The 27,190-nt window shown below is 33.4% G+C and overlaps 1 protein-coding gene across 4 annotated transcripts; it reads right to left on the reverse strand.

Moving 5' to 3' along the window:
- Csn1s1 (casein alpha s1) lies at nt 1-27,190 on the reverse strand. 4 transcript variants are annotated; one of them, XM_048443095.3, is made up of 32 exons: nt 27,056-27,190; nt 14,945-15,007; nt 13,937-13,969; nt 13,278-13,301; nt 12,779-12,826; nt 11,506-11,529; nt 11,379-11,420; nt 10,847-10,870; nt 10,179-10,202; nt 9,112-9,141; nt 8,368-8,400; nt 7,299-7,340; nt 6,613-6,630; nt 6,486-6,503; nt 6,358-6,375; nt 6,230-6,247; nt 6,102-6,119; nt 5,924-5,941; nt 5,796-5,813; nt 5,675-5,692; nt 5,548-5,565; nt 5,424-5,441; nt 5,294-5,311; nt 5,167-5,184; nt 4,779-4,796; nt 4,648-4,689; nt 4,304-4,345; nt 3,443-3,472; nt 2,484-2,507; nt 1,676-1,821; nt 1,027-1,070; nt 1-382 (listed from the first exon to the last, which is right to left on the reverse strand). In XM_048443095.3, coding segments are annotated over exons 1-31 (924 nt in total). In that variant the 5' UTR covers nt 27,074-27,190; the 3' UTR covers nt 1-382; nt 1,027-1,069. The 4 variants fall into 4 exon arrangements, with proteins under 4 accessions (XP_048299052.3, XP_048299054.3, XP_048299051.3 ...); XM_048443097.3 differs by having other exon boundaries at nt 3,443-3,469; nt 9,112-9,144; XM_048443094.3 differs by having other exon boundaries at nt 9,112-9,144.

Genomic DNA, 27,190 nt, shown 5'->3' on the forward strand with positions numbered 1-27,190 from the left:
AAAATGCAATTTATTGAAGAGAAAAAAGAAAATCTCAGTTACTGCACACAATTACACTAAATAATAGTATTTACAGAAGAATCAATTCAAAGTCTTTTAAAACAAAATTTCCATTATAGAAACTTAGTTAAAGACTTCAATTCTCTCCACTCGGTGTTTTCCCTCTGACATGATGCAACTGGAATTTAAACAGACTATCTGAGAAAGGTAAGCTTAAGAAAGGATGCTATGCTGTCTAATATGCAGCAGACAACCCAAGAGAATGATTGCCCTTTCTACGGTGTTTTCCTATTCTAGTATAGCAATTGAGCCTTGGATAGGATGATGAATCCATATGATGAATGAAGAGGAGAAGTGAAAATGATGGAGGTTCCAGTCACATCTGTAAGTAGAGGTGGAAATGCATGGTTAGCTATATTATGTCATTTTGAGGGGAAATTGTTAAGATTTTATATACTTTGTTACCCATTTTTTTACATCAGCCTAGCTCATGGGATCATTTTTATTTCTCTACTACTGATATATATACACACACACACACACACACACACACACACAAACACACACATTGTTTCTGGTTTGTATTGATTTAAAGATAATTTTTTACTAAGGTGTAACGTTTTGTGTTATTACCGATGCCACCAGGAAAACACAAAAAAAGACTGCCACATAAGTCAGAAGATTATTGCTTTCATCTCACATCACACACCCACACACAAGCACACACACACGTAGAGTGACTGAGATGATTAAAACACATGTTTAGTTTTACTGTGTGACTTGCTACTGATCCCTACTTTAGCATCATAATGAATAGGATCTTTGTCTCAGAGGCACTATTCCACAAAGAAGTAGTAACATTCACACATACTCGCATAGGCTTTTCCATTATTACAAGTTTTACTAGTAAAACATTATTTGCCATTAAATCATTTAAGTATTAATACTATTTAAATACATAATTATGAAAATTCAAATTTCAAATGGAGTAAGGCTAAACATTAGACACACAGACTATAAACTCACCGAGTGTTGTAATTGTGGAGTTTCTGAGGGTTGAATTAATGTCTCTGAAAAAACAAAATTTATTCACATTAATGGATAAATTTATTAAGTAGTAAAATTTTAATTAGAAAAAGATGATGGTTACTTATTAAGTCCCTGTTTTCATCATACTATGCTTCACAAAGATTACTTTAAGGATCACCTTAAAGATAAGGAAAAGTATTACCATAGCATTTCAAATGAGGAAAAGGCCAGGAGTTGAATTTAGGATGAATGCATGTTTAGATATGTGTTTTCTTTTTTTACATACATAACACTTTCATATTGATTTTATATATATATATATATATATATACACACATACATATATATTCATATATGGAGAGAGAGAGAGAGAGAGAGAGAGAGAGAGAGAGAGAGAGAGAGAGAAAGTGCTTCGAGATCAGTGAAAACAGAAGAAAAATGTTTTCTGTGCATCGGCAGTTTTCTACTTCCATCATTAAAGTGGGTTCCACTTACTGAATGGAGAATTCTGCTCTTCTTGTTACCGAGAGGTCATTTAGAGTCTTAGATACCAGAAAACATCTGACTGGTTATTTTTATTCTAAATATTTTCTTATTATGTATCCTTTGGCATAGCATCAACATTTAGTAATTTTCATTTACTTACCACCACACTTTGGTTTCTTCAGCAGTCTTGGGGGCAATGGGCTTGGCACTGTTAAGAACAGATTCAGGAGTAATGTGCTGTACGTCTTGTGGAATAAAAGACCAAAAAGGATAGGTCTCATAATGCTGGTAGAATTGTGGAACGACCTGCAGAGAAAGACAAAAAAAACCCAAAAACCCCAAAACAGGTGTGAGCAATGGCTGTTGAGTCCACACAGAGCTGGGTATTCGTCTCACTTCTTAAGGTCACCTTTCAAAACTGAATCCTTAGGCCCAATATTATCCATACAGATCCAATTACCAGACCAGAAGAAATAAGAACATGAGTCTCTATTAGTACTTAACTAAAACTCATTGATATTTTCACTACAAAAAAATAGTTTTGCTAATTTAAACCTACTTAACTTTCCTTAAGGACTCCGATGTCCAAAGAAGGGTCCTTTATCCAGGGTAAATATAGCTGATCCTTGAATGTCTCATATATAGAAAATAATTCTCTAAATGTTAACTCAGGCCCTCCCAAGAAACCAGTTTGGGGATAAAAAAAACTGTGTTCCTTTCTGAAATATTCAAACAGCTGCTTCTATTGATCTATTATATAATTTTAGTTAGAAATTTAGAAATTTCTATCTAATACATCCAAAACTCTCTAAGTGGAATTTATATTTTATGGGACCAAAAATAAAATTAAAAACAGGTCAAATTTTCCTGTGAATACTTTTATAAAAACTAACACAGGTATTATGTATGAAAATTTCTATTTTTCTTATTGATATATAAAATAAAATTAAATAATCAAACCAACTGACCTGAGTGAAGAACTGGGCCAGTTCCTTGGTGAAGAGAGAGGAAAAAAAACAGTCTTCATAAGTTACATATAGCTGGGCACCAATAAAGACTAAATTATGGTACCAAATTTAAAAAGGAGAATATCTATATGTACATTTTCCAAACTGTGTATAAAAGAAAAGGTGGAAGCCAATATTTTCATCACACTTTAAATAAAATTGAACAATTGCCTCAAATTTGCTTTTACTTTGAGCAGTGAAAGTGATTGGAATTACAGACCTCAATGAAGATAACTTGGGACACACTGACAAATCATCCCCAAACCAATAACTGATTTAACATCTAAACCTTGGGAGGCAATATTTAGCCATAATCATATTCATAGAAAGAAAAATCCATCACATTTTTAAGTTTCTTTATAATAATAGAACTCTCTATGTGATGCATACAAGTGGGACCGTCAAGCTCCCAGAAACTCAAAGTTGAACACACAGTGACTTCTTTTCAAAATAAAGACTAGAAACATGAATGTGGGAATGGGGGGGGATGATAAATTTACAGACTTCTAAAATTCTCAAAAGTGAGACACAATATGCATTCAGATTGAGAACTTAAATTGTCTCTATTGCATAACCATGTTTGGAAGCAGAGTACCAAGTAGTGTTTTTCTAATTTTAAGGTTGGACTGAAATTATTTTCCTTCAGAGGTGTTTGAAGAATTAGTCTCTCATTTTCCTACAGCAAGTTATTCGAAAATCTACAATGAGGTCAGAACTATCACTAGAGAGCCCAAGAGTAGCCGGCAGCTAAGGAATATTGGCGCAATCAATGCTACTTATTGAAACAACACACACACACACACCTATATCAACACTGTACTATATATATGTCAACATTTTACATGCACACACAAATGTTACACAAAGACACATGAACATGTGTACGTGTGCATGCTCACACACACAGATTTTTTTTTTACCTGTTCCACTACACTCATAGGCTGTCTCTGCTAAGAAAAAAGGAAATAGAAATTAACTTTCTAGGGTCTATTAACACAGAAGAAGAAACCTGTTTGAAACCTTTCTTGTTAATGACTTGGGAACTGACACTAATTTTGTCAAGTGCTATTTAATTACCCACTGACATCTTTCCCTCTAAGATACAGAGGCATCCCCAACAATCACTGATTCACTAAATAGTAAGTCCTGTTAGAAATCTTCATGCCTGGTATGCAATGGCTCTAGCGATCCCGAGTCAGAATTGCTAGGCAACAGCTGTTTCATATTAACTGATTTTTATCTTAAATCCCAGAGACACAATGGAACTAGTGGTATACAGAGTGGGTCAGACAGTGTCTGTACGACCGAAAAATTCCCCTCATAGATAACAAAATAGAAAGCGGGAGGATTTTGATACAATCCCCTTGGACTCTGAAGTCTAGAATCTAGCTAGATAGTCTCTTTAAAGTGTGTCAGTCAGTAAATCTAGTCAATCTTCAACATGCCCCGATTAGGAAAACATGACTAAAACCGAACTGGAGAGTCCTAAACTACATTTAGTCTGACAACCCGAAATTGACACATATAGGTACGTGACAGTAGAAGAGGTGTTGGCATGAACACATGTAACTATAGAAAGTAACCCTTTGTAATGCTTGTGATTATAGCTGCGCTGGCCACAGGAGCTGAGACATGTACAAGGTGGACCGGGAGCAGGCACCACACAACGGTGGATAAGTTAACCAGTACAAACTCGTTTAGGAATAGGAGAAAGAGGAATCAATTTGAATGAAAGTTTTAAAACAAATATATATTAATTTCAAAATACAGATCAATATTACCATTTGGACTTGGTTGTATGCACTCATTCTGTAAGGCTGCTCCTGTACAGAAAAAACATATTCTGGATTAATCAGACATCTGACTTCACACTATTGTGCTAACTACAATGAGTCGAAATTATATCAGTATCCAATCCAAAGTTTCATATTTTGAGTGTATAAAAATATTTCAGGTAAGACTAAATTAAGTGAAATTTAGAAAAACAAATAGTAAATAAATTTTATTCATTGGAATAAATACAAGTCCAAAAGCCCATCAATTCCTTAACACGCTATTTTATTCCCATACCTATTTGTAATCATTATTAATTTTTTTCTTTGGTAAATATTAAGTAAAATATTACCATGTTTGAGTAGTAGAACTGGCTCGGTCTTGGGAGGAGTTTCTGTGTTTTAAAACAAAAACAGTGTATGTTTTAAAATGTAACACTCAATATAAATAGTAAAATATTTGAAATTTAATAAATTATCTCACCTGAGCAAAGGCAGATTGCTAAAGAAGAAAAACAAATTGTGTCTTTCAGTCTACCGATTTTATTCATTTATGAATAGTCAACACTTACTATGCACTTGTCTTTTTCATAGAGATTGCAAAAAGTACTATGAAATATAATGGAAACGCTATGCAAAACTTGGATGCTTCTAGAATGTGTAAGCTTTATTACTTAACCTGACATACACAGTTAAGACAATCGGTTAATTTCTAACAGAAGTAGTGACATTTGTACTTGTGAAATAAGATATTTAATTTTTTGTAGATTTGTCCTTAACAGAATCAACTTGAAACAACAATACGGATATCACTATCACACAACACATCATGGAAATATTAAAATAATTTAAAATTTGGTAAATAATCTTACCTGCACCTCGGAAGCTTGCTAAAGAAGAAAGACGAGTCTCCTTTTAGTATATCGACTGACATAGACTTTGTATTGGCATAGTATTTGAAAAACGTTAAAATAATTTAGATTTAGTAAAATGTCTTACCTGGGCCAGGGAAGCTAGCTAAAGAAGAAAAGTAAGCTTTTTTAGTACATTGATTAGCATAGAGTTTATATTGGCTTATAACTTGAGAAATATTAAAATAATTTAGACTCACTAAAAAAAAGAATCTTACCTGAGCCAGGGCAGCTTGCTAAGGAAGAAAAAAAATTCTCCTTTAGTATACTGATATAGAATTTGCATTGACATAGTATTTAAGAAATATTAAAATAATTTAGATTCAGTAAAAACAATCTTACCTGAGCCAGGGCAGCTTGCTAAGGAAGAAAAAAAAATCTCCTTTAGTATACTGATATAAAATTTGCATTGACATAGTATTTAAGAAATATTAAAATAATTTAGATTCAGTAAAAAAAAAAATCTTACCTGAGCCAGGGCAGCTTGCTGTGGAAGAAAAATAAATCTTTTAGTATGTAGATTGATGTAGAATTTGTATTGGCATAATATTTAAGAAACATTAATTTAGATTAATTAAAAAAAAACTTACCTGGGCCATGGAAGTTTGCTGTGGAAGAAAAATAATTTTTCTTTTAGCATGTTTATTGAGATAGAATTTGTATTGACATAGTATTTGAGAAATATTAGAAAAATTTAGATTTAGTAAAAGAATCTTACCTGGGCCAGGGAAACTTGCTATGGAAGAAAAATAATTTTCTTTTTAGTATATTAAATGATATAGAATTTCCATTGACATAGTATTTGAGAAATGTTAAAATAATTTATTTATTTATTTTCCTTCTTTTTTAAATTTATTTATTCATTTATTAAAATTTTTTTAATTTAAGATTCTTACCTGGGCCAGGGAAGATTGCTATAGAAGAAAAATAATTTTCTTTTTAGTACATCAATTGATATAGAATTTGCATTGACAAAGTATTTGAGAAATATTAAAATAATTTACTTTTAATTTAAGACTCTTACCTGGGCCAGAGAAGCTTGCTATAGAAGAAAAATAATTTTCTTTTCAGTATATCAATTGGTATAGAATTTGCATTGATATAGTAGTTGAGAACTATTAAAATAATTTATTTTTAATTTAAGATTCTTACCTGGGCCAGGGAAGATTGCTATAGAAGAAAAACAATTTTCTTTTTAGTATATCAATTGATATAGAATTTGCATTGACATAGTATTTGAAAAATATTAAAATAATTTATTTCTAATTTAAGAATCTTACCTGGGACAGGGTAGTTTGCTAAAGATAAAAAAATAACTATTTTAGTATATTGATTGACACAGAATTTTTATTGTCATAGTATTTAAGAAATTTTAAAATAGTTTAGATTTAGAAAAAAAAACCTCACCTGGGCCATGGTAGCTTGCTAGGAAAGAAAAATAATTCTCCTTTAGTATATTGACTGAAATAAATTTGTATTGGAGTAATATGTAATATTTGACATTGGCTCCACTAATGCAAACTTTTTCCTAGTTAGAAATTAAGTATATGATATCTAAATTTAGCTCAACCTTAAGAAGCTCACATCCACTGTACAGAGTGTAACGATATTCTCTGTTTCTCTCCCCTGCCTCTTAATATCATGTTTATATCACAGAGTTAATAAACTTTAAGTCTGGTTCAAAAAATTAGAAGGAGCAAACATTGCATGCTGATATTCAGATCAATAATTGATTAATTATTATTAATTAATTAATGTTATTAATAATTAATAATTATGATTAATTATTATTAATGTCAAAGCTAGAATAAATGACTTATTAAGAAAAAAGTGTGAGGGGCTGGAGAGATGGCTCAGAGGTTAAGAGCATTGCCTGCTCTTCCAAAGGTCCTGAGTTCAATTCCCAGCAACCACATGGTGGCTCACAACCATCTGTAATGGGGTCTGGTGCCCTCTGTTGGTCTGCAGACATACACACAGACAGAATATTGTATACATAATAAATAAATAAAAAGAAAAAAGTGTGAATGAAACTCATTTATATTATCTTTGTAATTGAATATGAATTAGCATTATAATGAATAAAACATTACCTGGCATTGTTGGTTGCATTTGATCTGTCTCTTAAGCTGTTCCTTTTTAAAATGAAAAATATTCTCAGTTTCCTGTACACAATTCAGTAGTTTTAGATAGTAAACCTGCAATGCCTTTTCTCAGGACTAAAGGATGAGGAATTATTAATCTTATTTTATTACCTCCTCTACCCCAAATGATTTTATCTCTTTTATAACCATTAAGAAATTACCTGTAAAATTGCTTTAATTCAAACCATAATGCAGTTGTCTCTAAGTGTGAGTATTAGGCAGCCACACTTTCAGTATCCCTCAGGCTCGCTAACCAGAAGACAGAAATATTACTTGCTTTTTGACTTAGCTCAGATTGCTCTGTGAACCAAGTCAAAATGCTTCTAATACAAATGAAAGTTTATTGAGCAATTACCATGTGCTACCTTTAACACAATAACAATTTATTTATCACAAGACACAGTGAACGGATCAGATTGAAAGCATAGCATCAGCTGGAGTTTTAATTTGACAAATGAATGTGTTAATATTTAGATAGCGTGGTATACTGATTCAAAAACGATAAACCAAGAAAACATTAAATAAAATAGTTAGCTAAAATGAAAGAATCATAAACATAGGCTAAATGTTGTTAGCTTAAGTTTAGAAGTTGACAATTGGCCATTTAGATTTCATGAGACTATGTATTGCAAGTCAAGCCGATATCAAAAAGGAAATACATCAACATTATAAGGTTTTCACTGATGCCTGACTTTCTGCTTTTGAAAGACTCACTGAAGTTTTACCAGGGTACACTGGTTGAGTATGTCTTCACTTGAAATGTGCTTAGCCTAAAAGGAGGAAGGAAGGAAGGAAGGAAGGAAGGAAGGAAGGAAGGAAGGAAGGAAGGAAGGAAAGAAGGAAGGATGGAAGGGAAGGAAGGGAAGGAAGGACGGAAAGAAGGAAGAAGGGAAGGAAGGAGGGAAGGAAGGAAGAGAAAGAAGGAAATCACAGAGGTGAAAATTGCCTGGATATACTTTTTTTTACTACTAATAATAGTATATTGTTAAATATGTTAAATTTAGCAAATATGCCTTACCTCGTTGAGATTGGAAATGACATTCTCAGTTTCCTAACGAAATGATGAAAACACAGATTTATAGTTATGACACATTCTTATTTGAATAATTCTAATCAACAACATGCCATATTACTAAGTTACTGCTCTAGACTGGTTTTACTAACTTTACTAGGACATTACTCAGAATGTTGCTACCAATGGAAATAAACACAACTGAAAATTACCATAACTACCCTACTTATCCAACATTTTATATTAATAACTGGAAATTTAACTCTTCAAGTCAAAGCTTTGACTTCAACATCTTCTGATCTACTGTCCTCTCGTTAGGTTAGCAAGAGGAAAAGAAGGAAAACTACTTGTATTATCAGAGCCAGGGTGATCCACATCCAAGTGACTTCTACACAGAATATAAAGCACATACATCATTCAGTTGGAAGAGATCATTTAATAGCCTCAAGTTCTATTTTAAAAAATCTGAGGATGATGAAGAAAGAAACTAAATGTAAAGATGAAGACTCAAGCTGGGGGACCCCACACATGGCCAGATAGGATTGTTTGTCCAGAAATAATTCTTTAAATTAATCTTTGACCAGCAATTCCTTTCTCCTTTTTAGGGATGATAACCGCATTGTAAAATATAGTGTCACACACATTGATATCAGGCAAGGAGGTCTTATGTTGTAATTTCATATAGTTTTACAGGTTTTCACAAATGTCCCCCAAGGTACAGAAGCTCGAAGTGAAAATGAAACCCTTTACCTCACTTGATGAGCTGGTGCTGGAGACTGCCTGCTAAGAGGAAGAAAATGAGTGTTATGACCTCCTGCAAAGTTTCAAAATTTGAAGAAAACAGTCCCATGGCACTGAAAGGGTCATTTTGGTGTTGAAACGAACTATGTGAAAAGATTTGTGGCTACAGTAATATACTTTCTCATTGATTTTACTTGAAAATTATGTGCAGGAAAGTCTAACAACGTGGGAAGAAAGTTTAAAAAAAGCCCTTAAATAGTGCCTTTTATCTATTATAACAAAAACAACTGTGCCCTTGTATTAATGCAAAATTTATGAAAACTCCCGATAAAATAAAAAGATAATGGAATAGCTATTCAGCAAGTTTATCAAAGACCCAAGGGGCAGTGTTAATTCTCACATACTTTGGGACTAGTTAATGTGAATAAACTGAAAATAACACTTTCACTATGGTGATAAAAATTAGATTAGGTATCAAATCATATACCCTTTGAAATATTTACTCTCTCTTCCAATTCACACAAATATATCCCTTTGTAGTTTCATCTCCAGTAATACATTTTTTAAGGATTGGTTTTACTATTCCACTGATTCATTGTATCTGGAGCTAGTTAATTGACTATATATGTAATTGACCAATGCAGTTTCATCCCACGTTTTACATTGGGCAGCACAGAGCATCGATCATAGGTTGTTGCAATGTGGGTTCATCTGTTTTAGAAATGTACCCAGGATTAGAAAAGGAAGTTCTTAGTTCCAAATGTCAGCAAAGGGTTCTACTGCAACATCTAACTTCGATGCACATTTCTCTTTTTAGTTTTTATTCTAATCAACAAGCAAACTTTTTTATTTTACTATTATTTAAATGACTTAAATTTCTATTCCCAGTTTTAACTGAAACATATTTGCATACTTTATTCTTAAAATTGAGCACAATTCTGAGAAGTTCAAGAAAGAAAATACTTTGAGATTCATTTTCCCAGTGAGCTCAGCATAAATTAGGATTTGAAAATGAAGCAGAGTGCACACACACGTGTGCTGCACAATTGCTTGGTTTTTACAAAACAGCAACTCACCTGAACACTTGTCATTGCTTGTTCCTAAGGAAAAGAAATGAGAAGATAAATTTTTCTTATTTTTCATGACAAACACTCAGATATAAAACTAATCACTACCAACTCAAATAGATGCTAGAAGAAAATACAAATTTGGAGAATATCTAGGAATTGAGGAAAACAAACAGAACATGTCAAACTGAAGCATTCTCTTTTCTAATTTGCATTTCCAAGATTAATTGAAATCTTTGAGCGAGTTCTTTCACCTCAGGAGTGACTGCCAACATGTTAATATGTCTGTGACAGTACAACTTTTTGTTTTCTTTTATCTTAGTTTCCGGACACTGAACATAAACACTGTATGAAAAGCTGCCAGAGTAGAGTTGCTCAAGTGTGCACAGATATTTAAGAAATAATTCCTTTTTGCTGAATATCCTGCACCCATGTTTGGCATCACAGTAGTAGAAAGATAACACCCTAGGGCTGAAGTTCAAAATATCAGCGTTAGTGTATCATCTCCTTAATTTCAGCAAACACATAACCGTGTCTTCTTTCTAGCAATTAGAGATATTTGTCACTGAATGCTCAGAATTATTCTCTCATTTATGTACGATAACTACAGAGAATGCTTATTATGTGTTGCCCCCTCCCCAAACCCAGTGAAGTATTTTTAAAACAAAGGGCATTACCTCGGTTGATTCATTCATAGTTTGCTGTAAGAAAAGATTTCAGTCATTAAATAGTTTGCAAAAGATGTTCATCATTGCTTCTATGAATTTTGAGAACTATATACTCTTTTTATTATTGATTTTAAAAAAGTATTAATCAATCAAGTTCAAAAAAGACCCTTGGGTCTTTGATTAGTGGAAGAACACTGGTGTGAAGTAAAACGTTTTGGGGCCACTTGCAATGCTTTTTAATCATCCCTGACAATGCATTTCTTCAGCCTTCATAGTCTATGCAAACCATGGACCAGACTGTAATTGCATTTAGTTGTTTAATCATTGAGGTATATGTACATAATCATACTTCATCACAATTGTTCATGGAAGTCCATTCAATTAGAAGGCCTTTTAATTATCACTAGAATCCACTAGTTATTTCAAATGGGTAAATGAGGGGTCAAGTAAAGGATAATGGTATAGGCAGTCCAAATAAAAGTGTCTTTGTGTTGTGTGGAGGTGTGCATCTGTCATATTACTTTATGGAAAGCATTAGTACCTTGATTTCATCACTCTGTTCTCCTGCCAGAACAGCTCTCTGCTGGAAAACCAAAATATAACTTGTGTAACACATATTTAAACCACAGAATTTAATAACAGTTTAAATTTCTTAGAATGTTTCTTACTTTGTTCAGGTCATTGAAGAATTTCTTATGGTTATAAAAGAAATAAAAACAGTATTAGTTATAAAGGACATAAATAATGTGAATCAGTAATCAAACTGACATAATCCCTTACTGTTGTGAATTTAAAATTAAATCTATTTTCCATTAATGTCCAATTGCTTCTTGTTACATCAATTCTAAACTTGTGTTTCTTTGCTGTGTTATTTTTGTATACTCTGTTAGCAAATGTGTTCTTAAAATACTTTCAAATTTGTTTTACCTGATTTTTGTTGTATTTGTCAAACAGTTCAGTTAATGACCAGTTTTATGATCAATTAATTTTAATACTTGAGTAGCTTTTTAAAAACTCTATACCTCATGGAGACATTCTGTCTTAAGTGTGCTAATTAGTCTTAAAACAAAGTTATGCTGTCTTTGTTCAGCTCATGTTTAGGATGTCAGGTTAGTAAGACCTTTTGGTTCAGCTTCTGATGATAGACTTGCTAAAGTGGACAGTGGAAAGTCCAGGGGTCTTCAACACAAAGAACTCCAGATAATTACGGCATGCTGAGAGCATGAGAAATAGTCATCCCTAAGGAAGAGGATACCAATTGGTTATCCAATACCAAATGGTCAATCTTGAACACATAATATAATATATGCAGATTGAATATAGTGTATTTATGTATTTGGTAAAGTGTGTGTGTGTGTGTGTATATATATATATATATATATCAATTCATGAAGAAAGAAAGAAAAGCAGGGACAGCTATTTGGGAAGGTTTGAAGAGAGGAAAAATAAGGGGGAAATGATATATTAGAATATCAAAAATAAGAGAAAGAATTAAAATATTTATGTTAAAATTCATTCAGACAAAATTGGGTTAGCCATCAAATCTTTTAAATAAATAATTGTCTTCCATTACAATTTGGTATGCTGTATTCAACAAACAACTTTGTCAAGAACTGTAGCAGAGAGTACTTTACGTTGTGAGCATGGACTCTTGAGTTGCTAAATAGATCATTGAAAGAAAAGACAGGTGTTCAGTCAGAGCAAAATTTTAGATAGAAATTAAAATTAAAATCTACTTTTTAATGAATTAAAAGGACTATCAACTCAAGTGAAGACACTTTTGCAAGCATACTGTACTTTATCTATTTATTGAGAGCAAAGTATAGTGAGTGATACACGCACCGAAATGTCATAATTTCCTCCTCTACTTGCATGTTAGCCTAAAAAGACTGAGTTTTCCTCTAAAATTGCATTTGTGTGTTAAGAACTGGTAACACTTACCTCATTGAACTTGAGATACATTGGCAGTTTAACAGACTCCTGTTGTTCCTGTTGAAATTAAATTTTGAATTATAAAATAAGTTGATTCCTAAGAATACACAGGAGTTGAAACATATTATTTCATTTATATGTGGAGATGATGTAAATGCATAAATATTAACTTCTTGCGACAGGAGCCCAAGTGTTTAATTCTATCTTAGTTGGAAGATAAATCTGTGGTTTTAGTTTTATGCATTAAACCAAAAATCTAAAAGAGACACTGTACCTGGCTCCTTTTTTCCCAAGCCTGATCTGTTAAGCATGTTTTCCAAATTGTCAAGCAAAGACTTTACATATGCACTGAATCAAAACAGGATTGAGATGACAGTCCTGGTATCTGAACACTTGGATACTTTTGAAGATATATAAAAATCAGTGCGTAGAAGGCATTCCACATTCGTCATAACTAACTGAAGGGACCGGCAGAACATGAACTCAGCTCCCTACACAGGTAACTTACCTCAGAGCTGTACTGCTGTTGATTCTGCAGAGAATAAGTGATACATGGCATTAGTTCATACACTGGAAAGAGTGGAGGATTGATTCCTATTGTAGTGAGTGTGGTATAGTTAATTAATTCATGATTCATTACGTAAAATTAGAACAAATAAAAAGCCACAAGAATTAAAAGGAAAAGGAAAAGCCAGAATATATTAAAATATTAACATATTCCGTTTTGCTAACTATTTCCTGTGAACAAAGTGATACTTCGTGTGTGTGTGTGTGTGTGTGTGTGTGTGTGTGTGTGTGTGTGTGTAAGTGGTCATGTTATGCCAAGGTACATATATGGAGGCCAAAGAACAACCTTAAAGGTTGAAAGTTGGTATTTCCCTTCCAGTTTGAGTTTTCAGGGACTGACTTAGACATCAGACTTGCACACACGACCATTTACCCACTAAGACATTTCACTGACCCCATGTGCATTTTTACAGAAAGTTTTGTATGAATAACTATTCTTGCATCTGTTAACATTTTTGTGGATGAGATACTCTCCAGTAAGCTAAAAGGGGCTATTTCTTAGAAAAAGAAAGACAGAATTTGGGTCTTTTTGCTGGCAGTGCATCATCAATTAAGTCCCTGATTAGAGAAAGTTCTGGAAGGGCAGAGTACAGTACTTACTTGAATGTTTACTGCATTTCTGTGATGAAGTTTCTGAAAAGTAACAGAAAATTGAATAACATAAACAAGGCTAAAATCAATCAAAATAACAATAATAAATCACATATAATACCATTTACTTGAGATTGCTATTTAAGAAAAATCTTTAACAATAATATTAAAAATTGTCAGAAACTGTTGCTCTGGGAATAAAAGAAATAATTATTTTATTGGCAAATATCAAAGAAAAACAGTTTCTGTTTACTTTCGATTGTGACAAAAAATTAAGAAAACCATATAAGATGCCTGAAAAGTAAAACTTTTCAGTTAGTTTGAACTGCTTCAAAATGATCATTTATTTCTCTGGACAGTTTATATTTCATGATAATTTTAAAAACAATTTTAAAACATACAAATTGGTAGGGAAGCTATAATATCCTAACTACATGCTAATTTTTGTCATTATTGCATTTTATCATCATTTATATTACATAATTATTTAAATCTGCATTTTGATTGTTAAGATAACAATTAAATTTAGTTAAATGGGTTACCATATACAAGCAGATACCACACTGTTTTCTTTGGTATATGAATTTTATATTTCTTGGGAAGTCAAGTGGATACAAGGCACCTAAAATGAATATCTAACTCTGTAGAATACTATGGAATATAAGGCTCTCTGTTATACACGATAAAGAAATATCATATGCCTTAGCATACTGAGAAGGACACTTACTCTATGGTGTACTAGGAAAATAAGCCCTGCTATATCCTATTATGTTTTTTATAGTATTATGCAATATTTTATTTTTTCTCACTTTTATTTGTGATTTTCATTGTGGGTTTATTTAATTTCTAAAGGAGAAGTGACTTGGAGTTATGGATTTGGAAGGATTTCTAATTCTGACTGCAGTTGTTAGGTAGAGATCATCAAATGCTTAGTGTTATTACTGTAGCAACTCAGGTATGAACAGCTGGTGGATCATTTCTAATAAGAGGATAGAGCTTTTTATCCACTGTACTCACAGGCATAGCAAGAGCAGCAGCCATGAGGCAGGTGAGGATGAGGAGCTTCATGGTTGTTGAGTCCTATTTACGAAAAAGAGTGAGAAGATGTTAGGTCTTATCTTCATACATCTTTCCTTGACCATTCAACAAAAGAGTAATTATGATGATAAAGATAAATTCTTTTGAGAAGTAGCAGTTTTAAACATAAGATACTTGGTTATGTAAATAAAATAAGTGTTTACCATTTCTGTTATCTTAGTTCTTCTAACTTTGAATTTTCATTTATTTATTCTCTCTCTCAAATCCTGCCACTCTGAAGCTTTATTGTCACTGCATGCATGTATATAGATCAGATAACAATTTGTGAGTTCAAAATTCAAAGCCCGTTCTTTTCTTCTACCATTGGAGCTTTGGGGTTGAACTCAAATGCCAGGCTCCATGGCAAGTGTTTAGATATGTTGAACCATCTTGTCTGTTCTTTCTTAGTTCTTATATTATACTACTTTCCCATCAATTGTATTTAATGTTTAAAAAATAATTTGGCATTCAATATGATATTCTTTATTATCTTTATTTTCAGAGGAAAAAAATCAGTCCTTAAAATAATTACAAACAACAATTCTCCTTAAATAATCACCTTTGCAAGGTGTACAAAATAAATAAACCCCAATGGAAATTTTCATTTGAAATTCAATGAAAAAAAGGATTTTATTTTTAATTTTTTGGGAAAATTCTCTTGACTTATATTATTGACCTCCTACAATTAAATTAAAAATGATTATTTCTCACATCATGACTTTCCTCACCAACCTATCCACATCTCTGTATGACAATGACTCAACTGGATGTCATTAGTTTCCTATATATTTGTGTTCATTTCTAGAATTCCAGGAAATTGCACAGAATTAGAGATAGTTATATTTACTTAAATTGAAAAAAATCAATGAAAAAAACTTAATGTAAAAATAATAGCCAGGCAGTGGTGGTGCATGGCTTTAATCCCAGTAATTGGAAGGCAGAGACAGGTGGAACTCTGAATTCGAGGCCAGCCTGGTCTGTAGAATGAGTACCAGAGGAGCCAGGGCAGTACAAAGAAACCCTGTTTTGCAAAAGAAAAAAAAATCTAAACAAACAAAAAAAAAACAAGGAAAAACAAAATCACTCTGTACATGTAATCTTTTTGTCTTAGTCAACAAACTAACACTGATAAAACAAGATCTAAAACAGCTCTAGGAAAGAAGAGACATTTTAAAATACTATCTAATTTATCATTTATCTTTTCATGGTTTTCTAAGGTTCTAAGTGCAAAAATCTGCACAAAAGAAGTTATTTATAAATCCATATCATTAGCTTAGTCACATATGTATTAGTCAAATGGCACAGATAAAAGATGTCCTGAGAGATCCTTTTAAAATGGTCTTTACTATCATATTCATAGAGATCAGAAAATACTTTGCATGAAAACTTCCACTGAACTAGATAAAATAATTAGAATTTTCTTTTCCTTAGAGAATATGAAAATTATGTATTAATTTAGTAATCAATATGTTTAGTTACAAAATTAACAAAGGTAAATTGATTTATACAGCTATAGTACTCTTTCTCCTTCATCACTCAGAAGATATTAAAATTTACAAGTGCAATTTTAATCTCTTGGCACATTGTAACAAAGTATCAATATTTTATAAATGCAGAAAACATTGCAAATAAATTGTAATTATTGAATCATAGCAGCTTTTTGTGTAGTAACACAATACCTTGAACCCAAGAGAGGGAAGAAGAGAGCTGGTGATGATCAAGATGATGGTTGTGACTGTGCTTCGCAGCTATTTAAACTCACTGCTAAGTGAAATGCTAATTTTGTGGTTTGGTTTCAGACAAAAGTTTCACATAAATTCTAAGAAGTTTTTCAAATAGGAAATTAATTTCTGCCCAGTTCTTTTCCTGGGAAATTCTGAGGAAAGGCTTTAACAAAGGAGTCATTCATTCAATGATGGCAAATTATATAGGAAATAAAATGGTGTTCTTCAGAATTAAAATACAAATTGTGTAGATTCACAGTTATTGCTGGAACATGGCTTTGTGTTGCTGGTACAGTTGAGAAGACCTCTCTACATACAGAACTCCATGAACTCTTTGGGAAAATTAATTCTTTAAATGAAATCTTAGGGGGAAAGTAGGGTCCTCAAAATTTTTTAAACTTTAAACACATATGACCATATTTAAAATGTCAGATGCCATCGACCTTTTAAAATGACATTTGTCCTCAGTTACTTTCTTTATAATTTAATTTATAGTATAGTAGCATAGCCTTATTGTATGTACTGAATGTGTGTGTGTGCGTATGTGTGTGTGTGTGTTTGGAAGAAACAACTGTCCTATAAATTTTGGCAGTTGATTAGCTTAGTAGTTTTTTTCCTGTGCTTTTATTTTTTAGCTATCTAGACATTTGACATTTCTTTTTAATTAAGATTAGACTTAAGAATTATAATCTAATTTTAAGTAAAAATAAGTGTAAGACGAGGAAAATAAAATTCCCTTTCTCTAACTCCATATCTAAAATTAACTTTAAGCATTAAATTACACAACTTTTTTATTTTTTACAAACTGAAGAAAAAATCATCATATAGAGACTATTTAAAATTATTACTGTGATGGTCCCTTTTAATTTTATCTTATTCTATTTTATTGTTTTACAAAGATTCATGTTACATGTTTTAAGTAAATTTAAAACTAAGACAATAGCCATAGTCTATTTATAGATATGTGACAGAGGCATTCTTCCCAAGTTAAAAGACATTCTAGGGTCTCCACACTTACGAATCAAAGGAGACTGTGAATTTGCTTATTAAATCGTTGTGACTGAGATGGCATCTTCCTCTCTCTTCCCATTATACTGTGTCACATCAGTTCAAACAAATCACTAGTGTCTCCTCTTTAACGTGATTTATCCAGGGGCATCCAGACTACCGTCACCTGGTGTCCTGTAATGTCTCCCTTTTTCTTTCCCAGATGTGTGCCTGCCATGCTTGATTTATTTTATTTCTAACTCCGACCTCACTATGTGAAAGTTTTCTGTTCTCATCTGTTTCATTACTATATTTCACTCATGAATTTATTCATAGAGATGAAAAAGAAACAAACAAATTATTGTTGCGAATAAAAGTTGTATGCAAATATCCCTTGCCTTACAGTATGTGGGAAATTAACAAATAATCTTTATAGATCGTAATTAGTCCAGAAGTAAAAAGTAGTCCAGGCCTTCTGACATCAATGATCTCTAAGAAAGGGAACGGTATTCCAGAGAAGGGTCTTCAAATGAATTCAATTTTAATGGGTCAACAAAGAAAAGGGGGCAACCAGATTTTTAGGTTAATTACCCTTCCTGTTAAGACTGTGATTCTCAACCTGTGGTTTGCAAAGTCTTTGACAAACCTCTAGCTCCAAAAATACTTGCATTGCATAACAGTAACAAAATTATAATTATGAAGCAGCAACAAAAATAATTTTATAGTTGGGAGTCACCTCAACATGAGGAACCATATTAAAGGGTAGAAGCTTTAGGAAGGTTGAGAATCACTGGACTAAGGATAGCCAATGCTTATCAGATTTCATCTTGTCTTGTGAGAGTTCATGAACCCAAATCCTACTTTCTTTATTTATAACTCCCAGAGAGAAGGATTAATTCCACCTTGTTTTATTTGGCATTGCAGAAATTTCATTAGAGCTGCTTTCTAATATAAAGCTATTCTTTATGATAATATGTCAAAATTGTTTGGTTGTTCAATGTTAAATTTGTGTAAGCCTGCAAGATTTTGATTGGTTTGTCTTGATTATTTTCTGTTTGCTTTTATTCATTAAATTGTTTAGATCTATCACTTAACAAAGTTCAAATCTGAAGTACATATTTAAGTCATATGTGATATGATACACTTTTTATCTTTGAGAATTTTGTTTATGCACACAGTGTATTCACTCAAGAATCAAAGATCTAGTATAGTCAAAAATTTTACAGAGTCATATACAAATTCAAATAAAAGATAATAAGGAGAAGTTACTTCAGTATTTAATCTCCAAATGTATATAGGCAGCATATGATGGAATGAGAAGGTCTGGTATTTGAAATGAACTTGAAAACAGTGAAAATAAAATAGAGACTTAGAAATGAAAGAAAAACTACAAGCAAGTATATGGAAACATGAAGACATAACTCTAAAATATCCAGATGAATGAAATAAGCCTTAGAAATGATAAACATATAATATTGTAAAAAGCAGATTAATTGTTGCAGACTATGAGAATCTACAGAGTGCAGGAAAGGAAAAGTTTCTCTCAACACTAAAGATTGGGAAAGATGTCATGGAAAAATGAATAGAAGGGTGTAAGCTAAGAAAGAGAGAAAGGGGGCGATTTTTTCATGAAGTCAGGATGTTGGGGTCATGGCAAAGGTTTGAAACTACTGGTTCACAGTGCCAAGAACAAGAACAATGAGCTCTGGAGTTGGAAAGGAAGACAAGAGAGCAAACAGGGAAGAATGCAGAGTGTAGAAGGACTTGACCTGGAACTTGGAAATTCTCCTTCTTCAGGAGGAAGGAGGAAGTCTGAAAGGTTTACATTCTCTATAGGCCGTCAGATGGGTTTTACCTTTCCTGACCTCAGACTTCAGTTCCTGTCAGAAGCCCTTATGATCACGGTTTTCTGCCCAAGTACCTTCTGGGCTTTCTTTTCCTCTGCCTAGATCTCTAAGAAGGATAGTGACATTGGACCTTTCCTTGATTCAGTGATTTGCTTGGCATGATTTTGGCCTCATTTCACCTGTTTCCAAGTAGTTGGCAGAGCAGACAAAGGTAATGGGTGGTAAGGTCACATCTGTTGATTCCCCAGTGTCTAATCCTATTTTTCAAAAGTTTTAAGCATTCATTGAGTTTTTCTAATGAGTAAGTCAGGTACTCAAGTATGATGTCATCACATCAAAAGCTTTTTTCATTATAATGATTTATCATTACAACACTAGTAAGAAAATATTATATAGATATTTCAGAAGAAAAATAATAAAATTTACAGTAGTTGTAGGTAAGTTGTATGTGGACCAAACATCTTTATTGCAGCATTTCTCTTAAGTTAAGAGTGTGTTATTTTCTAATCATAGCCCCAAGTTTTCTTTGTGCCCTTAGACAAAGATTTGGCCTAGGAGAAGAGTTTGCTTCATAATATGTTTGTGTGTTATACTTTAGTCTTTAATAATCAAAGGGTTAAAATACTGATCAGTTTTTGAAATCTCTGTCATTTAATTTATAAATATGAGGTGTATAGTTTGTGTTATCTGCTTTTACTTATTGATGAATAGTTATTAACTTGAGGACAATTATTAATTAAATATATATTTTTAATGAGTATAAATAAAAAATATTTACCATCTATTTACAAATAATTATTGATAAATTATATGGTATGTTGAAGATTAGCTATTTACAGTTACAGTTCTTTGAGAAACAAAACTGGAGAGTTGGGTCTTGAAAAATGAAAATATTTATCATATTATATAACTACAGTGTTCACCGTGATTTATTAGGAAACTTGCAGCTTTAGTTACTCAAAGTAACATATGCTATTCTGCCTTATTTGCTTTGGGCACTGGATGAACTCTGCTTTGTCACTTGATAGAAATACTCTGGATTGTTACATGTGTAACATCTGTTATGAACTGTAGATTTATATATATATATATATATAATTGTCTCATATTTGAGAGAATTCATAACTCTGTATGTAACAAAGATAAACTAGTAATTCCTATATAGATGTGATTTACTAAGCAAACAGATTTAACTAAGCAATCGGTAAATGAATAAACAAACATGCAATGGTCATTGCACCAGACCTCCTTTGAGCATCACACCATAGCAACCACATTTAACGTCTCTTTTTTATTGTTTCCTGTACTTTTCCCTTTTTCTTTTCTTTTGTCTCCTCCCATATTCCTTTATGCAATCTCCTTTTCCTTCCTTCTGATACTATGAATGTGAAGAGTTCACTGAAATGAAGTCCTACACATATCAAAAATAACAGCAACTAAATATGTGCTTTATATTAATATGGTAACACTGCTTGCTTTCTGTTGACACATAAGAGCTAACTGTAAGGTCCCAGGAAATCATTACTTACATAAAATTATCAGGATGTGGTAATTATTACAAATGTAGGACTGCCTTCTCTTAAAATTTATAACTTGATGAATGTTTCACTATATTATTACATGAGTTTTTATAAGGTTGATAAGAAGCATAGCTATGAAGATGGCTAATTTTTGTTTTTGACATATTATTACCTATGAATTTTAGATAATAAAGTGCTAAATGATACACTAGGAAATGAAGATATTACAGATAAAGGATTCAAAATAAATGCAGTATACTTCCTGGAAATGTTCTGAATCACTTGCAGTTATTTTCAAGTGTACCTGTACTAAGAACTTTTGTAAAAGTAAAGTTTCCTTGATACAACATGTCCAGTGTTAATATCTTACTTCAGTAGAAATAGCTAAGCAAATGTGAAAAGATAAACTACTCTGTAGTTCATAGACCAAGCATATTTTAAATAGACTGCAGTTACCTTACATGTGCTGTCTGAACTGAAGATTGTAAACCATTGGAAAGGAAAAGACTAGAATATTATATGAATCACATGCTATACTTTATTGCAGTCTACATCATTGATGCATCAGGATCTCATAGATAAAATTACAGCATCACAATCCAGCATACTATGCGAATATAGCAACTTTGCTATGTTCCTATTCACTTCTTTCTGGGATTTCAACCTTCCTGTCTTTTGTGAACCCATTCAACAATGTGCAGTCTCCCTGTATGGAAACAAAATAACAAAATCATCTACTAATCTGCTTTCAAGCACTATATTATATATATATGTGTATATATATATATATATATATATATATATATATTCCTTAACTATTTCTGCCTTAAACAAGTGACCAACACTGATACTCCACTTTCTTACCTCTTACAATCTCACTAATATATAGCTTGCTTTATACCTTAATATCCCCTATAATTGCTCTCCACTGAGACCACTAGTCTCCTACTCGATGAACTCAATGTATTGTCCCCAATTTGTACTTACACACTATCTGTGTAGTATTTCTACTATCATTTTTCTTATTTTCAAGGTGCGCTCTCATCTTCCTCCAACCTTAGTAGATCCACTTTCTAGTTTTCCTTTTGTGTCTCTGACACAATTACAGTTTTATTCTCCTAATCATTCATGACATGGGGAATTTTCAACGAGTAGTTTGAACTATTTTAGATAATGTTTGTTCACCTTCTCTGTGGTACAACGTATCAAAAATAGTAAGCCAATATTTTGGCTATTTGCCATAAATATAGTTCTTCAATCTTTTAAAGGTGAAACCTAAAAATTTGACCTACTGAGCCTCCTTTGCTATTATAGTAACCTAGGCAATCTTGACTCTGCCAAACAGATCTACTATCAGGTATTCTGATTAAAACAAAGCGAACAGGAAGAAGCTGGGATGCAAAGAACTAGCTTATTGTGATTTGGACAACTAAGAACTCTGCTGCTTTGAGTGACAGAGCTTTGGTATCTCTCCTGCAGAATGAGCAGTATGAACTGCCTGATGTGAGAGCAGGCAGAACCTAAGTGAGATTTAGCATTGCTTTACATACACTCCATGGTAAGCTTAGTAGTACCTTCTTCTGTTTCCAGATCTTGATAGTTCAACCCCATTCTCAAAAAAGAAAAAGAAAAAAAAAAGAAAAGAAAGAAAATATCCCTCAAACAATATCTTCGATTCAGTTAACATCAAATACATTTGTGATGAGAGTTAAGCATTTGAAAAGCATCTTACTCTCTCTTACTTATTCCCTGATTGCACATTCTCCCACCTTCCCTTAAGTCTCTTAACCTAGGTAGTCACTCCACAGCCTTGGCATGAAGCCAAAGAAAAAAGGACAAGGACGTCAGTAACAGGTTTTGCTTTTTTGTTTGTTTTTGTTTTTTTATTATTTCAGTGACTAACAAACGAGGAATTTAAATGTCATTGTTGTAGCACAGTTCTGATAAAATATTTTGATAATGAAATTAGTAGTTTTTATTTTAATATGATAATATAATTAATATTCAAGTGATTATTTCTCTCTCTATATATTTCAAGACAGGGTTTCTCTGTAGCTTTGGATCCTGTCCTTGAACTAGCTCTTGTAGACCAGGCTGGCCTCGAACTCACAGAGATCTGCTTGCCTTTGCCTCCCAAGTGCTGGGATTAAAGACGTGCGTCACCACCACCTGGTCCATTATATTTATTTTTAATAGAATCAGCTGTTGTACTTTCTAATGTTTGATGTATTATCTATTGGAAAATTTGTGAAAATTTTTAATGTTCAATCTCTATCCGAAAAAAAGTCTCTGCTATTCATAAGTTTTATAATGAAATAATTAAAGACTGAGTTTTATGTTGTGTTGTTGCTTTGCACTTAGTCAACTGTTGCTGTTTGGCGCCACCTAGTGTTCAAACCTTATACAACTGTCAACTAAGTATTGCCTCGTTAGGTGGGGTGCTGTTTACAAGGGGCTCCCAGGCATGGCCACAGGCCAGTCTGGTCTAGGCAAATAGTCTCTTGAGGTTCCTTCTTCTCAGCTCATTCTAGGGTGTGCTAAATTGATAATAAGAACTCACCCAGGCACTATATATCACAAAAAAATGAAATAGGATAAAATAAACATGTCTATTGCCAGCAAAATGCATTAACATCTGTAGAATGCTCATGGGATAAAGTGTTCTGAGTGTTCTCAGGATCCATGTGCTTGTGGGTTTACATGGGGGGAGGGGGGATGGCAGTGAAGAAATGGCAGCCTACACTTTGCTTCCCTCTTTGCCATTTCATTGTCATTTAGCTTCAACTCTTCTTCAAGAGGAGAAGACAAGTATTTCCGTTTGGAGTGGTCAGAAAATATCCGCTCTTCAAATCTAAATGCTGCAATTTTATATAAAAATATATATGTCCCACAAATAAATTAGAAAGAAAATTGTAAAGATTGAGTTTAAATGTTTGGGGACACAGGAATTGGGGGCTGTGGAGGGGCTTTCTTCTACACTCTTTGGGTTTTGCGCCCTCTACTGGAACGTAAAAGAACACCATTTTCAGCAGAATCTGAAACTTTAGAATTAGATTTTATTCTATTATGTTTATGTGTTAGGACTGACCACTTTAGATTAGATAACTTCCTGGGGGCCCATTCTCGGGTAAGATTGATTGTCTATATCTTATCATCCATTTACTTCCTGTAGGTGGGGCTTTATGAGATTTCTCCTACCCACGTTGGACTGTCAAATGGTGCTCTCCAGGTTAGGCGCTCACAAGAGTGGCCTGGTGTACAGGATGTAGGATCAGGGATAGGTCTGGACATTGTGGGGCATAGCGCCTAGACAGGATTGGGGTGCTCACAAGACTATGCTGGTGCACAGAATGTGCGCTCAGGGCTTGGTCTGGGCATTGGGGAGGGTACTTACCAGACAGGACTGGTAGTTAGTTAGCCTCAGGAGGAGGAAGTGGTCAAGTAAGGTACTATACCTTGGGGGCCAGCTTTAGGAATGTCATCTAGTAATTTTTAGCAAGGCAGAGGCAAGGGGAGAGAAGAGCAAGGCTTGCCTAGCCTATTTGTCCCTTAAATTTCCTTCTCAGTAATTGCCTAGAGGGGAATTCTGCACTTGCAGAGTCTTGTAAAGTTTGCATAGCCACCTGGACCTTTCTTTTACTGATGCAGGGCGTCACTGCACCCACAGGCACATCATTCTGCCAGCTCTGCGTTGTGTACGCTAGTGCTTCCTCTGGATTTCTGCTGTGAGCACTCATCGTATGTGAAGATAGACTCATGTCTATGAGTGTGAAATCCCCCTGAGAGCCTAGCAGCATCTGCTCTGGGTTTGCCATCCTCTTGATTTTCATAAATTGAGGCTTTAAGATTGGTGGAAGGGGGGTGGGTGAATATGCAAAGCATTTTTCTGGATTTTGCTATTAAGAGAGATGCCAGAATATGTAAGGATATATGCTTAGTCATCCTTCATAAACAAGCATTTTTTTCTAAGGTATTTAACATTTATACTTCTGGGTATGTATGTAGAAGATAGAAGTAATGATTTTTTTCATTTTGCATAAATTTATAACCAAAATTATTATATTCGTTACACATATCGCTTATAAACTGGAACTTAAGTAAAGTAGGGCACCCTGATAATCAGACAATGTTATTAAAGGTGATTATTTTTCGATAATCTATGGTGATACATTATTATGAATATATCTCTTACATTATCACAAAAATATTTCTTACATTCAAAGAGTTTAGAACTTCTGCTGGACCTCACTGCAGAGTTATCAATAAGTACATCTTAAGGTTACTTAAGCCAGACATTCTGCTGTGTACTCTGCCGGTTTATTTGACCTGCCTTTAATAGAACAATGTAACAAGCGAACTTACTTGACTTGGATTCACCATTTAACCAACTTTAACTTTTACTATAGATGCTAAAATAGAGCATTAGTCTCAAGATATATACTGTTTATTGTTCCCACTGCTGAAAGCAAAACATGTGTGTACATATGCATGATATTCTAGGCATTTGTTGAAAGCAAAAATAAATTGAAAGGCAACCTTATACAAACAAATATCCACTGTTAAATGTTGAAAACATCATATATATTAACTGATGATAGTCTGTTTGCAGTGATCTTTGCTATCTGGATCAGTTGGGGGTCAGGGAAGTTTTAATTATACAACCCTGCCAAAGGTTTTCCTAAAGTGTCCTCATTCCTTCTTGTGATTATTTCTGTGTTGTTCAATGAAGAGGGAGACAAGACCCTTAGTTAAGAACACACACACACACACACACACACACACACACACACACACACACCACTTACAGAGAGAGAGAGAGAGAGAGAGAGAGAGAGAGAGAGGAGAGAGGGAGAAAAGACAAGACCACATTCTGGCATGAACAGATTCAGATTCATAAAACATACAGGCAGGAGCTAACAGAACAGAGACAGAAAATTCAAATCTATGCTTGCCTTGGCTATTCCAAAGGGTAATGTTTTGATTGCTTTTCTTAAATACATTTTGCATCTCCGAGTTATTGCTTATGCATTAAAACTGATACAGTAATCTTTACAGTGCTTAGTTGAAAACTGAGTTATTATTTGGTTTAATGTGTTTGCGTTAAGGGAGCTATATTTTGTGAATTGACTTTTAGTAGTTTTCCTCAAGAACGTTTTAATGATAATTCCACATATAAACATATGTAAATGCAATTACAATTTTACATATAAACATATTTAAATGCATTTATGTCTTCACCCTTAATAACATTGCATTTTTTACTTTTTCTTTTATTTAGTTTTGATATATAAGATTTTCCAATTTAGACATGCCACAAATAATATCCAAAGGTCACTTCACACCATATCATCTAAGCAATTTTCTGAAGGCAGTCTAAGGAGAAGAGGGTCGAGGACATAGGTGAGGGAACTGGTCCACAGGTGCAGCTCATCACTTTGAAGCAACACTTGTGAATCAGAGCACATGGAACACAGGGAAATTTACAAGCAAGATACAGAGAGGAAGAACAGTTGTCTCCTGCTTGTCAGATTGAAGAGTCTTATTATTGCAGTGGGTGGGAAATGTGATAGTGAAAAGGCAGAATTTAATACAGGGAAGACAAAGGTTGAGTGGGGAGTGTCCGCACTGTTGTTTCTGTAGACCATTGGGCAACAGGTAGGTGTGAGGGCAGAGGGTTCTCTATTGATGACCTAGGCCTCTTTGTTTCTCTGTAACTTCCAGGTAAGCACAGCACCTGATATCAAAGGACTCAGAATTTGGGCACATATTTGCATCCATTCTATTTTGTCCAAAGCCCATCACAGAACTCCAGTCCAGAATAGGAACCAGGAGAGAAGGGTGCTAGGAGTATAGAAATCCTTCATGGTGGTTTATGTTTATGGGCATGGTAGTGTGGATCAGCACAACACATAGAGAAGAACAATCTCTAATGAGAAAGATAATATAGAACTCTCTTCCCTTTCCCAGATTTACCAAGGTTCCGTCAAACATTGAGACTGAAAACCCAGAGGACGAGACTCTTCTCCATGACAAGAGGAAGCCAGTTGTTCTTCACTGTATCCTATTTGTAACTTGCTCTGTGTTTCGTGTGATACTTTGTGGTCCTGT

This window comes from Myodes glareolus, chromosome 8 (assembly GCF_982192425.1).
Source record: "Myodes glareolus chromosome 8, mMyoGla1.1, whole genome shotgun sequence".
In the NCBI taxonomy this organism is placed as follows: Eukaryota; Metazoa; Chordata; class Mammalia; order Rodentia; family Cricetidae; genus Myodes; species Myodes glareolus.